Source organism: Physella acuta, unplaced genomic scaffold (genome assembly GCF_028476545.2).
Source record: "Physella acuta isolate Inbredline_101_S28 unplaced genomic scaffold, ASM2847654v3 ptg000470l, whole genome shotgun sequence".
NCBI lineage: Eukaryota > Metazoa > Mollusca > Gastropoda > Physidae > Physella > Physella acuta.
Genome location: NW_026731989.1, coordinates 220364 through 233687, shown reverse-complemented (window position 1 = coordinate 233687; position 13324 = coordinate 220364). Strand labels below are relative to the sequence as shown.

General features: G+C 42.3%; 1 protein-coding gene and 1 non-coding gene across 3 annotated transcripts; both read right to left on the bottom strand.

The window, feature by feature from the left end:
* Positions 1-1956: 1956 nt before the first annotated feature.
* On the bottom strand, positions 1957-2028 carry Trnag-ucc (transfer RNA glycine (anticodon UCC)). Its single transcript has one exon. It is a non-coding gene; the product is annotated as a tRNA-Gly (tRNA).
* A 1103-nt stretch (positions 2029-3131) lies between these two features.
* Positions 3132-12597, bottom strand: LOC131943849 (putative amine oxidase [copper-containing]). Of its 2 annotated transcripts, XM_059304134.1 has the most exons (12): positions 12564-12597; positions 12172-12303; positions 10976-11249; positions 9316-9553; positions 8806-9068; positions 7545-7773; positions 6754-6964; positions 6454-6629; positions 5820-5999; positions 4805-5095; positions 4446-4653; positions 3132-3407 (listed from the first exon to the last, which is right to left on the bottom strand). In XM_059304134.1, exons 2-12 carry the CDS (start codon positions 12280-12282, stop codon positions 3132-3134), a joined length of 2457 nt encoding a protein of 818 aa, XP_059160117.1. In that variant the 5' UTR covers positions 12283-12303; positions 12564-12597. The 2 variants fall into 2 exon arrangements, with proteins under 2 accessions (XP_059160117.1, XP_059160116.1); XM_059304133.1 differs by lacking the exon at positions 12564-12597 and having other exon boundaries at positions 12172-12329.
* Positions 12598-13324: the final 727 nt, after the last annotated feature.

Sequence of the window (13324 nt, the reverse complement as noted above, 5' to 3'; positions counted from 1 at the left end):
GCGTGTTTTATGTGTTACTTCCTTACACTTTACACACGTGTTTAGGTGTATCTTCATTACATTTCACACATGGGTTTTAGCTGTCTAAGTGCTTAGCTGCCCAAGTTCTTAGCTGTCCATGTTCTTAGCTGTCCAAGTTCTTAGCTGTCCATGTTCTTAGCTGTCCAGGTTCTTAGCTGTCCAAGTTCTTAGCTGTCCAAGTTCTTAGCTGTCCAAGTTCTTAGCTGTCCAAGGTTTTAGCTGTCCAAGTTCTTAGCTGTCCAAGTTCTTAGCTGTCCAAGTTCTTAGCTGTCCAAGTTCTTAGCTGTCCAAAGTCTTAGCTGTCCAAGTTCTTAGCTGTCCAAGTTCTTAGCTGTCCAAGTTCTTAGCTGTCCAAGTTCTTAGCTGTCCAAGTTCTTAGCTGTCCAAGTTCTTAGCTGTTCAAGTTCTTAGCTGTCCAAGTTCTTAGCTGTCCAAGTTCTTAGCTGTCCAAGTTCCTAGGTGTCAAGTTCTTAGCTGTCCATGTTCTTAGCTGTCCAAGTTCTTAGCTGTCCAAGTTCTTAGCTGTCCAAGTTCTTAGCTGTCCAAGTTCTTAGCTGTCCATGTTCTTAGTTGTCTATGTTCTTAGTTGTACAAGTTCTTAGCTGTCCATGTTCTTAGCTGTCCAAGTTCTTAGCTGTCCTAGTTCTTAGCTGTCCAAGTTCTTAGCTGTCCAAGTTCTTAGCTGTCCAAGGTTTTAGCTGTCCATGTTCTTAGCTGTCCAAGTTCTTAGCTGTCCAAGTTCTTAGGTGCCTAGTTCTTAGCTGTCTAGTTCTTAGCTGTCCAAGTTCTTAGCTGTCCAAGTTCTTAGCTGTCCATGTTCTTAGCTGTCCAAGTTCTTAGCTGTCCAAGGTTTTAGCTGTCCAAGTTCTTAGCTGACCATGTTCTTAGTTGTACAAGTTCTTAGCTGTCCATGTTCTTAGGTGTCAAGTTCTACTGTTTCTAGTTGTGTTCACCCTTGTTTATTTCAACGTACAACATCACAAAAGCTGCATTAAAATAATGTTTATCCTTGTTTTTTTGTTGTCTCACGTTGAAGACAACATAGAAAATGAAACGACCGTATGGTGAGCTGCTTTCGTATTTTGAGAAGATTTTTGAGATGGGAATTGTGTTTTAGATTAAAACGTCTTTTGAACTACTTCTATGAATAATTTGGGGCGACTGGCATGTGTTTATAATTTAAATGAACAATGTAAGTATTTGAGTGAATAGGAGAGAACGTGTAAATGACTTTTGTGACTTTAATGTATAGTTTGTGTGGGATGACTGTAAAGATCAACTTTAATTCATAATATTTGTGTGAGTGACTTTGATGAGTGACTTGTGTGAGGACTTCAGTGACGCGAACACTGAATACCACAGCAATAACAATTTGACCAACAAAGTACCCAGCGTTCTTTAAATCGGCAGAGCTGAAGAAAGAAAGCACTAATTGAGGTGTGAAGTGGGGGGAAACCTAATTAACGGCACTGCCAAGGTAAGGCCGGGTCATTGTGCTAGTAATTAGCCAGATTTGTTACAACTCAGCAAAGTTCTCCAACAAATTGATGGCTTTCTCTGTAATGAACGAGACAAGCTATCTACTATAGTGCATCAGGACAGGCTAATATTCTCATTAGATTCGACGTATCTTTAATCAGAGCAGCAGGAACTATGTTTAACCAACCCTTTTTGTTCCTCTTTACCCACCAAACTCTTGAGACGAAAACATGTGTATTGATCTTTTATATAATCAGAATGTTATTTGTGTTTATCAACTGTTCATCAGATAAATCAAGGTTGGGACTTCAGAATTTCAACAGCTTTGAATAAACTGAACCATTAACGTTAAGAATTGGATAGTTGGTAAGCCTTTGATTAATACATGCGTCACTTTTGTAGCCGCCACTACCTGCTTGTATTTCTTCTTTCTGATAATTAAAGAAAAAAAAATGATGCGTCAGCCGGGAGTCGAACCCGGTCTAATTGCTTGGAAGGCAACTATGCTAACCGTTACACCACCGACGCTTACATATACTATTATAGTTTTTGTCAAGATATTGCTTTTCAAATGGCGGCTTTAAAACTGACGTTCAATATTTTCAACTGAAGAATTTCTCCAGCAAGGATTAAGGCGAAACATCTGGTTCTTATTGATCTCAAGTACAGCTACCTCAGTAGAGGATATGAGTCACGTGGTACAACACAAGACATACATCATACCATACATTACAAGACACATAGATGACACATCACAAGATACGCATTATATGTGTTATATCACAAGATATCACAGAAGACACACATCGCAAGATAAAAGACATAAAGCATACATGACAAGACGAAATCAAATTAGACACCACAAGATAACATAAGACCAATATTATAAGATATATAATACTAGAAACATAAGACAACACAATACAAAACGCATTGCTTGTAAATTCACAAGAAACAATACAACAAACATTACAAGATACACATCAATAAACATAACAAGAGACATTGTATGAAACACAATACCACCTTACTCTATGTCATGCCAAAAAAAAACTGTCTGGTAAAAACAGGTGAAATAGATTTTTTTTCAATTTCTATACATCAGACTAAAATTGTTTGGTAGTTCTTGCACTGTATATTACCCCCATAACCCCAGCAGGGGCGGAACGGCTAAAGACTTTCTTTTAGTGTTGATTTAACATGTAGACCGATATCGTAAGCACCAGGTCACCAAGGTAAGGTCCATCACACACCACATCACAGTAAATAACACAACATTTGCCCTTTTAACACCTAGTACAGCATAGATTTTAAACATTTTTCCAAGCTTTTCAGGTATTTGTTTTTTGTTTTCATTTCTCCAACCTTTCCATAAATATTCTCGTCTTTTGCAATGCTCCAATCGGTAGGCAAGAACTAATCAACTTTGTTTATAGTTTAGTCCAGTCCACGGCCAAACGTATTACCTCTGTTTACCTCCGAAAGGAAATGTACTGATGTCGATGTGTTTGGTGTCCACAAAAAATTGTGGGCCTTAGGATGCTGCCCGGTCAGCCTCCCCATTTATCCGCCCCTGAATACACCCACTAAGGTACACATGACTGAAACAAACGCGACAAGAACTCTCTCGCTTAAGGAAATAAAAAAGTTTTATTCTGTAACAAATGTGTCATGTTCAGGTTTGTTGGTAAACACTCGACGTTTGGTAGACCGTAGTCAGCTGACTTGATGACCCCGTCCTTGACCTCCAGCCTGACGGCGTCACGTGATCCGACAGACGGACACTCGTGGAAGTAGTTGTAGGGCAGGAGCGAGATGGTGGCGCTGGTGCCTACAGTCGGGGTGTTGGGGATGTCCTCCGTGTGGGGGATGTGGTGGAACCCCACAGTCACCCAAAACACAAGGTCCTGGGGAGTGTGTGATAAAGCGGGTTAAAAATTTTAACATAGAACTTTTATAGTTGTCTGGGTTTAATATTTTAATTTTAGCCCATATAGTTGGCCAACTTATACAGAGAGCCACCTCCACCATCTGGCCACCTCATACACCTGGCCACCTGATACAGCTGGCCACCTCATACAGCTGGCCATCTCATACACCTGGCCACCTCATACATCTGGCCACCTCATACAGCTGGCCACCTCATACAGCTGGCCACCTCCAACAGATGGCCACCTCCACCATCTGGCCACCTCATACATCTGGCCACCACATACAGCTGGCCACCTCATACAGCTGGCCACCTCCAACAGCTGGCCACCTCCACCATCTGGCCACCTCATACATCTGGCCACCACATACATCTGGCCACCACATACATCTGGCCACCACATACATCTGGCCACCACATACATCTGGCCACCACATACAGCTGGCCACGTCATACATCTGGCCACCTCATACAGTTGGCCACAAATCCCACCTCCACCATTGGCCTCCATCCCTAGCTGGCCACCTCATACATCTGGCCACCTAATACAGCTGGCCACCTCATACAGTTGGCCACCTCATACATCTGGCCATCTCATACATCTGGCCACCTCATACAGTTGGCCACCTCCACCAGCTGGCCACCTCATACAGCTGGCCACCTCATACAGCTGGCCACTTCATACACCTGGCCACCTCATACATCTGGCCACCTCCACCAGCTGGCCACCTCATACATCTGGCCACCTCATACAGTTGGCCACCTCATACAGCTAGCCACCTCATACAGCTGGCCACCTCATACACCTGGCCACCTCATACAGCTGGCCACCTCATACAGCTGGCCACCTCCACCATCTGGCCACCTCATACAGCTGGCCACCTCATACATCTGGCCACCTCATACATTTGGCCACCTCATACACCTGGCCACCCCCACTATCTGGCCACCTCCACCATCTGGCCACCTCCACCATCTGGCCACCCCATACATTTGGCCACAAGTGACGCCTCACCTGGTCCACGATGCTCTCGTCGTCCCTGAGGTAATGGTCCAGGTCGACCTGTGGCCCGGCCCCGTCAAACATGGAGAAGATGGAGCTGCTCGACTCCTCTTCTTCCTTCCTTCTCGTCACCGCCATCTGGTACTTGCTCCACTGCCGGCTCTTTAGAACCGGCGACTCGTCCGGCAACAGCTGTTTGGTGAAGCCTTGCACGGCCAACCTGGATGGGAGAAAGGTGGGTCTGTTCTGTCATGATGGCTATGCTGGACCACCCCGTCTTACCATCCACCCTTATCTCCTTTCTAGTTTCAATTACGTGACTAATGAGATCAATGTGTAAGTTACCATGGAAACCAATGAACTCCTCCTACCTGTAAGCCTTGTGGTTTCCAAACGAATTTTTCTCCCTATCGTTGTAGACGATGTGGTACTTGGGCTCTGAGAAATTGTAGTGTAGCACAGCGTCCTGCTCCGTCTGCCTAAGGTTGTGCTTGAAGGAGATCTGGTGGAACTCCTCGCTGCCAGACTTGTACCAGGGCCAGGGCCGCTTGTCTAGGGCCAGGTCCAGGCTCTCGTAACGGTTAGATTGACCTTGAATGTCAAGGTCAACTTTAAAGTTCATCAAGTGGTGGTGGATGGAGCCCACAGAGTCGCCGTGGATTCTGTGGAACGATTAAAAAAAGATGGTTCATGTGACCATTACAGTAACGAAGTGCTATTTGTGGCTAACGCGTCTCTTATATATTATCTTACATCCAATCGACGAAATAAACACTGTGCTTATTTATTCTCAACCTTAAGAGGATATAAGCACAGTGTTTATTTCTACGATAGAATGTGTGGTGGTTTAAGCACTCTGCGTATTTTTTGGCCGAAATAAGCACTCCATTACAGTAGATACCACAAGTAGTTAGTATAAAAATCATACGTTAAAATTACACTTTTTTGTCATGTGGATTTCTTACTTCTTATAGATTCTGCAGTTGTGAGTATAAAATTATCCTACACAAAAATTAATATGAACTGATAGTGTAAGTTTCTTTCAGACCATTTTTTTAAATTTAGCGAATAATGCATAAAATGCTTTATTTCTCCTAGATCATTGTTTCGTCGAATCCGTCAAGCAACACGAACAGTCTTGAGAGCTATACTAGCCTGGAACAAACCACCCCTCTTACCACATGATATTCAAGTAGGCATATTTTAAAATATTTTTGACTGGTAAAAAAAGTAGCGTCAAAATTAAGGCATACTTTTGTATGAATTAAATATGAAAACACGTGTTTACAATACTAAGCCACGTTTAAAAACAAACCAAAAAATCAAATTTACATTATAATAACTATATTGGGAATATAAAAAAAACATCTTTAAAGAACGAATTACCTAAACCCAAATGGCTCCTCCTCTTTGTGAAATATCTGTGACATAATGTACCCAGTGGCGTAAACTTTGACCTCCACGGCGCCATTTTGGTGAAACACCCAATCAAAGATGTAGTCGTAGTTGTACTCAACAATGATGGTGCGCAGGATGAGAACACGGTCCAATAGACCACCGTAGTTGCTGGCAGATACAGGAGGAGAGGGGGGGGTCAAAGGTGAACAAATTGACTTGCTGGTAGCATAGTTGTGGCATTGCTGTGTATTTACATAATGGTGGAGCCTTGACAATATGGTGGAGTATGGATATTTTTGGTGGAAACTGGACAAATTGGTGGAGTATGGATATTTTTGGTGGAGCCTGGACAAGTTGGTGGAGTATGGTCGTGTTGATGGAGTATGGGCATGGTGGTGGCAAATACAATGCGATAACGATTATTGACATGAATTGATGAAATCAATGAATAGTATTGCCATTGATGTGGGGTAATAGCTTGTAGGTGGAGTATAGGCATATAGGAGGTATAATGACATTAATGAGGAGCATACCATGTTGGTGGAGCATACGTTATTATGGCGCATAATTTAGAACAATGGTGGGTTAGAGCATAGCATGGACTAAAGTCTTGAAGACCCACCTGCCAATAGATGGGTCATTCGTGTAGTGACGTCGTAGGGGAATCCCCATGTTGTGTTCAAACAGACAAAAACAGTTGTTCAGTGTTCTGGTTACGTGTTGCTCATTGTCATAAATTGCCTGAGGTAAAAATGTGGCGTAGTCCGGACAGTCCACTCCAGGCACGAGACCAAAGGCCTGGAACAAAAGTCACAGTACGTCAGCTGTCAAGTCATTTCACTCAAAACTTAGGCTGAGGGTCTCTGGTTAGCTAATTTTGTTGCTAATTAACCATCTAAAGTAATTACCTGAACCATCTTACCTGGTTACCTAGACCCTCAGAACTGTCAGACAGGTGAGTGTAAAAGGCGTTAGGATTAGCCCCAAAGTAGATAACCGCGACCTCCTGTAGGCTAATCTCAAACGCGATTCTCTCCCCTGCCCAGCGAACATCCCACACCTGGGGGCCAGCAACTGCGGACATTCGGACATTGAAGCTCCACTCCAGGTACTCCACATGTCCGGCACTTACACTGTATAGGGAAAAAAAACAACTACCTTAATGTAGATTTCCATACAATAAATTACACTAGCTACTTGTGAGTAAAACCTTGACATTTAACCTGTTGTGTCATCTGGCATCTGAAATTGGAGGGTATTCCCTCTAATAAAGATTTAAAGATTTACTTGTCAACATGGTCATATGGTCCCATGGCTCCGACTTCAGCCTGCTTTTCTTTCTGCATTTGCTTCGATAGCCTTTTGACCATCCAAGAATTTTTTTAAACTGTGATCTTACCTTACATTAAACCTGCTATATCGCCTGTCATCTAACTATAACCTAACCTGTCACCTCAGATGTCAACTCGATAGTCCCCTCTGTCATCTCGACTGTGATCTCACCTGTCATCTCACCTGTCATCTCACCTGTCATCTCACCTGTCATCTCACCTGTCATCTCACCTGTCACCTCACCTGTCATCTCACTTGTCGCTTGTCATCTCACCTGTCATCTCACCTGTCACCTCACACGTCAACTCGATAGTCCACTCTGTCATCTCGACTGTCACCTAACTTGTCATTTCACCTGTTAACTGTCACCTGTCATCTCACCTGTATCGTTTACCTGAAGGCTGGTATTCCCTTGAGCCTGACAGACCTGCGGCAGGGAAGGTCCTGCCCCTCAAGTTGACCGTCCCTGGCACAGAAGTCTGCTGGGGCCTGGGGAACGTCTTGCGGACCTTGGTCATCCTGTCCCCCTCATAGGCTGCCACAAAGTCTCGGACTGACGTGAAGTAGTAGCCGCCATAGAACACAGAGTCCACCTCAAACTTCAGGCTGTCTGAAACGTCACGTCACGGTAACCATTTAGTTGCGACTAATACTTCAAATTTTTTAACAACAACAGGAATTTTCCACTTCCAATCAATAATTGAGCGAATTAGTTTTAGGAAATTTGGATGAATAGACATTAAATAAACCGGGAGTGATCTCCCCTAAACTTTATCGAATATTCTTATATAACACTACTGGGGATGGCAACTCGGGATATAAACATGATTTTTAATCCATTTTTAATTATTTTAACTCTTTAAAATGGAATAGCATCTCCTAGAAAAAAAAATTGCGCACCAAGTGAACGCCAAACAATATGTATATAATAGTGCGGAATAGTATTTATACTTTATAAATTCACATGCGTTTTTTTTTCGAGAAATCAGAAATAGCGTAAATTACTACTTCCTGTCAATGGAAATCATTCAAAATTTAACATAAGGCAGAAAATTAGATCTTTTACTTACATGTGAAATTTCATCTATCTGAAATAGTACTCAACTTATAGGCTTTTGAAAAATTCAAAGTAGAAAAAGTTCCACTTCCGGTTATCGAATATCGCTCAAAAGCTGATACAGATCTACGATTTTGATATAAAACTTATATATGAAATTTCAACATAGCTTTAACGGTACTCAAGTTATCGTGTTCACAGACACACACACACACACACAGACATACGGAAAAAACTGCAAAACTATGTTTTTCCCGAATCAGGTGTAAAACGTCGAGATTTGTAAAAATCTCGAATTTTTTATATTTTTTTTACACGATTACAATACTTCCTCTATACTTTGTATACGAGAAAGTAAAAATATATCAAAGATCAAAAAATTTTATCGTCGAAGCATATTGTTCTGTACTGTGGAGGTAGTGTTTACTTTCACTCTATGATCACCTGGTTAAACTACTGGTTATAGTATAAGAAGAAAATAGCCATCTCAGGGAGTTAACTCAAATAAAGAACTTAAAATATACATGTGTTCTCTCCCTTGTGCTGAGTCTGTCTATCACACACAAATGGCTGCATTACATTTACCTAGTGATGTTTCTTTCATCGTGATCATCAAATCTCCAGGATTAATAGTGGGGAAGTCTGTTTGGTAATAGACCCCCATGACGATGAGGGTCGTGTCGGTGTAGGCGGAGCTTGTCTTCTGGGGGATGATCATCAGACACTCACCCCCGCACTCGGAGAAGAAAGTCCCGTAACTCTCGAGTATGATTTGTTTTACCCTGGGGCTCAAGAGGACCTTCATAACTGCCGCTGTGGCCTCATCGACTCCGTAAGTTGGGTGGTATCTGTTGGTGGTCACAGGGAGATAACAAATGTCAGATTTCTTTTTAATTAGATCCAACCAAATTAAACCAAATTAATAATTCCTTATGTTTGTTAACTGTTTTGCCAAAAATTGCACAGGTTTTAAAACTCGAAAATAAAATGAAACTTCCAGGGTGGATTTAGTTAAAAACCTCATGTAACAAAGATCTACCCGTAAAACTAATGTAACAAAGATCTACCCGTAAAACTAATGTAACAAAGATCTACCTGAATGGAAGAGATTTTATTTCACGCCTTGGGTTCGGATCCATGCGAGTCGGGGACGGCAGAGGACCGACAACATACTCCTCCACCCTGGGCACGTCTGGCCGCACGATGACCACCCTCGCCTCCCGAACTGGTTTCGAACCCTGTCTGTCCAAGAAGTTGATGGCGTCGGTTTTGTTGGGCACGTGAAGCTCAATGCCATACACACTGCTGTTCTTCCAGTTGACCAGGGCGGTGTCTGATGGGATGGTCAGGTCATTAGACAAGAGAAGGGATATTTGGATGGTCAGGTCATTAGACAAGAGAAGGGATATTTGGATGGTCAGGTCATTAGACAAGAGAAGGGATATTTGGATGGTCAGGTCATTAGACAAGAGAAGGGAAATTTGGATGGTCAGGTCATTAGACAGGAGGAGATATTTGGATGGTCAGTTCATTAGACAAGAGAAGGGGTATTTGGATGGTCAGGTCATTAGACAAGATTGACAAGAGAAGGGGTATTTGGATGGTCAGTTCATTAGACAAGAGAAGGGGTATTTGGATGGTCAGTTCATTAGACAAGAGAAGGGGTATTTGGATGGTCAGTTCATTAGACAAGAGAAGGGATATTTGGATGGTCAGTTCATTAGACAAGAGAAGGGGTATTTGGATGGTCAGTTCATTAGACAAGAGAAGGGATATTTGGATGGTCAGTTCATTAGACAAGAGAAGGGGTATTTGGATGGTCAGTTCATTAGACAAGAGAAGGGGTATTTGGATGGTCAGGTCATTAGACAAGAGAAGGGATATTTGGATGGTCAGGTCATTAGACAAGAGAAGGGATATTTGGATGGTCAGTTCATTAGACAAGAGAAGGGATATTTGGATGGTCAGGTCATTAGACAAGAGAAGGGATATTTGGATGGTCAGTTCATTAGACAAGAGAAGGGATATTTGGATGGTCAGTTCATTAGACGAGAGAATGGATATTTGGATGGTCAGTTCATTAGACAAGAGAAAGGGTATTTGGATGGTCAGTTCATTAGACGAGAGAATGGATATTTGGATGGTCATGTCATTAGACAAGAGAACGGATATATGGATGGTCAGTTCATTAGACAAGAGAAAGGATATATGGATGGTCAGTTCATTAGACGAGAGAATGGATATTTGGATGGTCAGTTCATTAGACAAGAGAAGGGGTATTTGGATGGTCAGTTCATTAGACAAGGGAAGATATTTGGATGGTCAGTTCATTAGACGAGAGAATGGATATTTGGATGGTCAGTTCATTAGACAAGAGAAAGGATATTTCGATGGTCAGTTCATTAGACAAGAGAAGGGGTGTTTTTATTGGTCAGTTCATTAGACGAGAGAATGGATATTTGGATGGTCAGTTCATTAGACGAGAGAATGGATATTTGGATGGTCATGTCATTAGACAAGAGAAAGGATATTTGGATGGATAGTTTAAAGTAGTGTATTTGTCGCTTAAGGTCTTTCTTGACCTCTCACTTCACAAGTACTTGTGACCCCTTTACCTCTATCCTTTAGTCACGTGTTGACCTTTCACCTTCCATGTTCTTTTTAACCGGTTATTTTTCATGTACCTGTCAATTTCTCACGATACAGTTGATGGTTGACCTACCTCTGACCTTTCGTGTAATCTTTGACCTCTCACCTTTCAAGAACTTGTTGACAGCCTCGATCTCCTCAAAGCTCAGATCCAGAAAAATGTTCTCATACGTCACGCCAGCACCGCCCAACACCCCGGGACAGCGGGGCAGCACGGTGCCTCCACACTTCTCTCCCCAGGTCCCCCCACCCTGGGGCTGTGAGCTGTTGGGCTGGGACTTCTGCTGGCCACCCTTGTTCACTATGAGTATCCAGGTCAAGGTCACGTTGACGATCAGAGACAGGACGAAAAGTGCCAGGATCAGGTGGACACGGCGGTTCTGAAACGGGTCAAATATTTCAAGAGGTTGGTCTTTTTCATTTGTATAGAGCAAATAGATGGCCCATAGGGCAGCTCGCTGACTACAGGATAACTAGCTGACCCATAAAGCATGTAGTTAACACATATGCTAACCCATAGAGCAACTGTGTCAAATACTTCAAGTGAATTGTCCTACACATTCTCAGAGTGTGCAGTTACACACCGACCTGGTTCAGTTGTGTTCTGACATGTGTTCATTTAGTAAGCTCGTCTGACACAGTACAGTTAAATATCTTTCATATGTGATTTGACATGGATGACCTGTCAAGCTATTTTTAAATACGCCGTTACGATTATGTAGTTCAAGAGTCAGTTCTTTTCAAATGTCTACACACTAGACAAACTTTCAACTAGGGGAGACTACTGCTAATATATTTTGACTGTTATGGTTGAGCAGGTTTAACTGTAACTATTTGGTTGGCTGTCAGTGTTAGAAGTATATGCTGTGTAGCAGGCAGGAAGAGATAAAGCAACAGAGACACAATAACAAGCTGACCTATAGAACTAGATAATCTCAATATAACTGACCCATGCGGCAACTATCTGACCCACAGAGCAACTAACTGACCCATAGAGCAACTAACTGACCTTCATAGAACTGACCCACAGAGCAACTAACTGACCCATAGAACAACTAACTGACCTTCATAGAACTGACCCACAGAGCAACTGACCTTCATAGAACTAACCCATACAAAAACTAGATGACCTATTGAACAAATAGATTATCCAATAAAGTTTAGCCACCCACAAAAATGAGCGAGGAAAATTCGAGTATGGGGGTGAAGTTAGTAGTCTGGTCTATTGAATTTGAATCCGCTGCGTTGACTACACAAGGGCTGTTAGTTCAGGTTAGAGGATCGAATCCAGCCAAGCCTTACCTTGTGGTTGCAGCCATTCTGTCTGGCTCTGTTTCTCAAAGCTGGAGCCGTGAACAGCTGCTCATCCTCCGACTCGGTCAACAGCTCTTTGAATGAAACGCTTTCAGACATGTTGGCTCAGGTGTCTCAGGCCTGTAAAACACGAAACCTGACTGTGACAGAGGAAGTAGAGTTTACCTGTTTCTCTGTCACATGTGATGTGCTACCAGATCAGAAGACCATGCCTTTGCTTTCTCAGAACTTCACCGTCCTTTTATACTACTGAGCTATGCACACATTTACTGAGGGTTTTAATCATGTTTGCTTATTGCATGTCAATATTAAAACTTTAAAAAAATTCCAAAGCTATAAAACTACCGACAAGTAGAACGCTAACAGCGTAAGACACCTACCTGTTCCTTCCAGCGCCCAGCCAAGCGCCCCGACTGAATCAGCGAGTTTTTTACATTGCTGTCGAACCATTACAAGTGTAGGGAACCAGCGAAGCGTTCACATGACTAGGTGCTTCAATAAACTGATTTCTATGATACTGCACTCTTGTGGAAAGGCTGTTCGCCTCGCGTGTAGAAGGGTCAAAGTTCAGGTATGGGGAGGGCCCGGTGGTATTGACGATCTGATATCTGAGAAGTTCCATATCCGAGTTGGTAATTCGATCAACGGAACTACAATCTACTGCCACTTCCATCATCTACTGATACTGGCACTAGCACCTTTTACTGACACTAACACAATTTACTGACACTGACACTGATATCATCTGCTGACACTGACATCTGTACTGACACACCTTCTAATGGCACTGTCACTAAAATCATAAACTGACACTGATACTGATACACTGACATCATATACATTTTAAACTGTTCTCAATGTCCTCTATATGACTGAGGTCGCTTAATTTTTGTGAAAGCATAGTTGCGAACTACTTCTGTGAATAATTTGTGTGATGGACGTGTGAGACACGTGTGTAAACGGCTTGTATAAAATGAGTGAATGATTTTACTGAGTATTCACAAATAGCACCTTTAGTAATGGAGGTTACAATTTTTGTAAACGCTCTAAAACATGAACCCATGACAAAAAGCTTTCGATAAATACATATACTTATACATATCGGGTTCTTGTTAGTCTTGGAAAAATTAATGTTGTCATT

Bases quoted from the DNA above. Each gene is read 5' to 3' on its own strand.
- LOC131943849 (XM_059304134.1), bottom strand. From the start codon at position 12,282: ATGTCTGAAAGCGTTTCATTCAAAGAGCTGTTGACCGAGTCGGAGGAT. The intron at 6,000-6,453 runs GTGGGTCTTCAA...TGTATCTGCCAG, and splicing joins AATGACCCATCTATTGGCAG to CAACTACGGTGGTCTATTGG. The intron at 3,408-4,445 runs GTGAGGCGTCAC...CACACTCCCCAG, and splicing joins ACGAGAGCATCGTGGACCAG to GACCTTGTGTTTTGGGTGAC.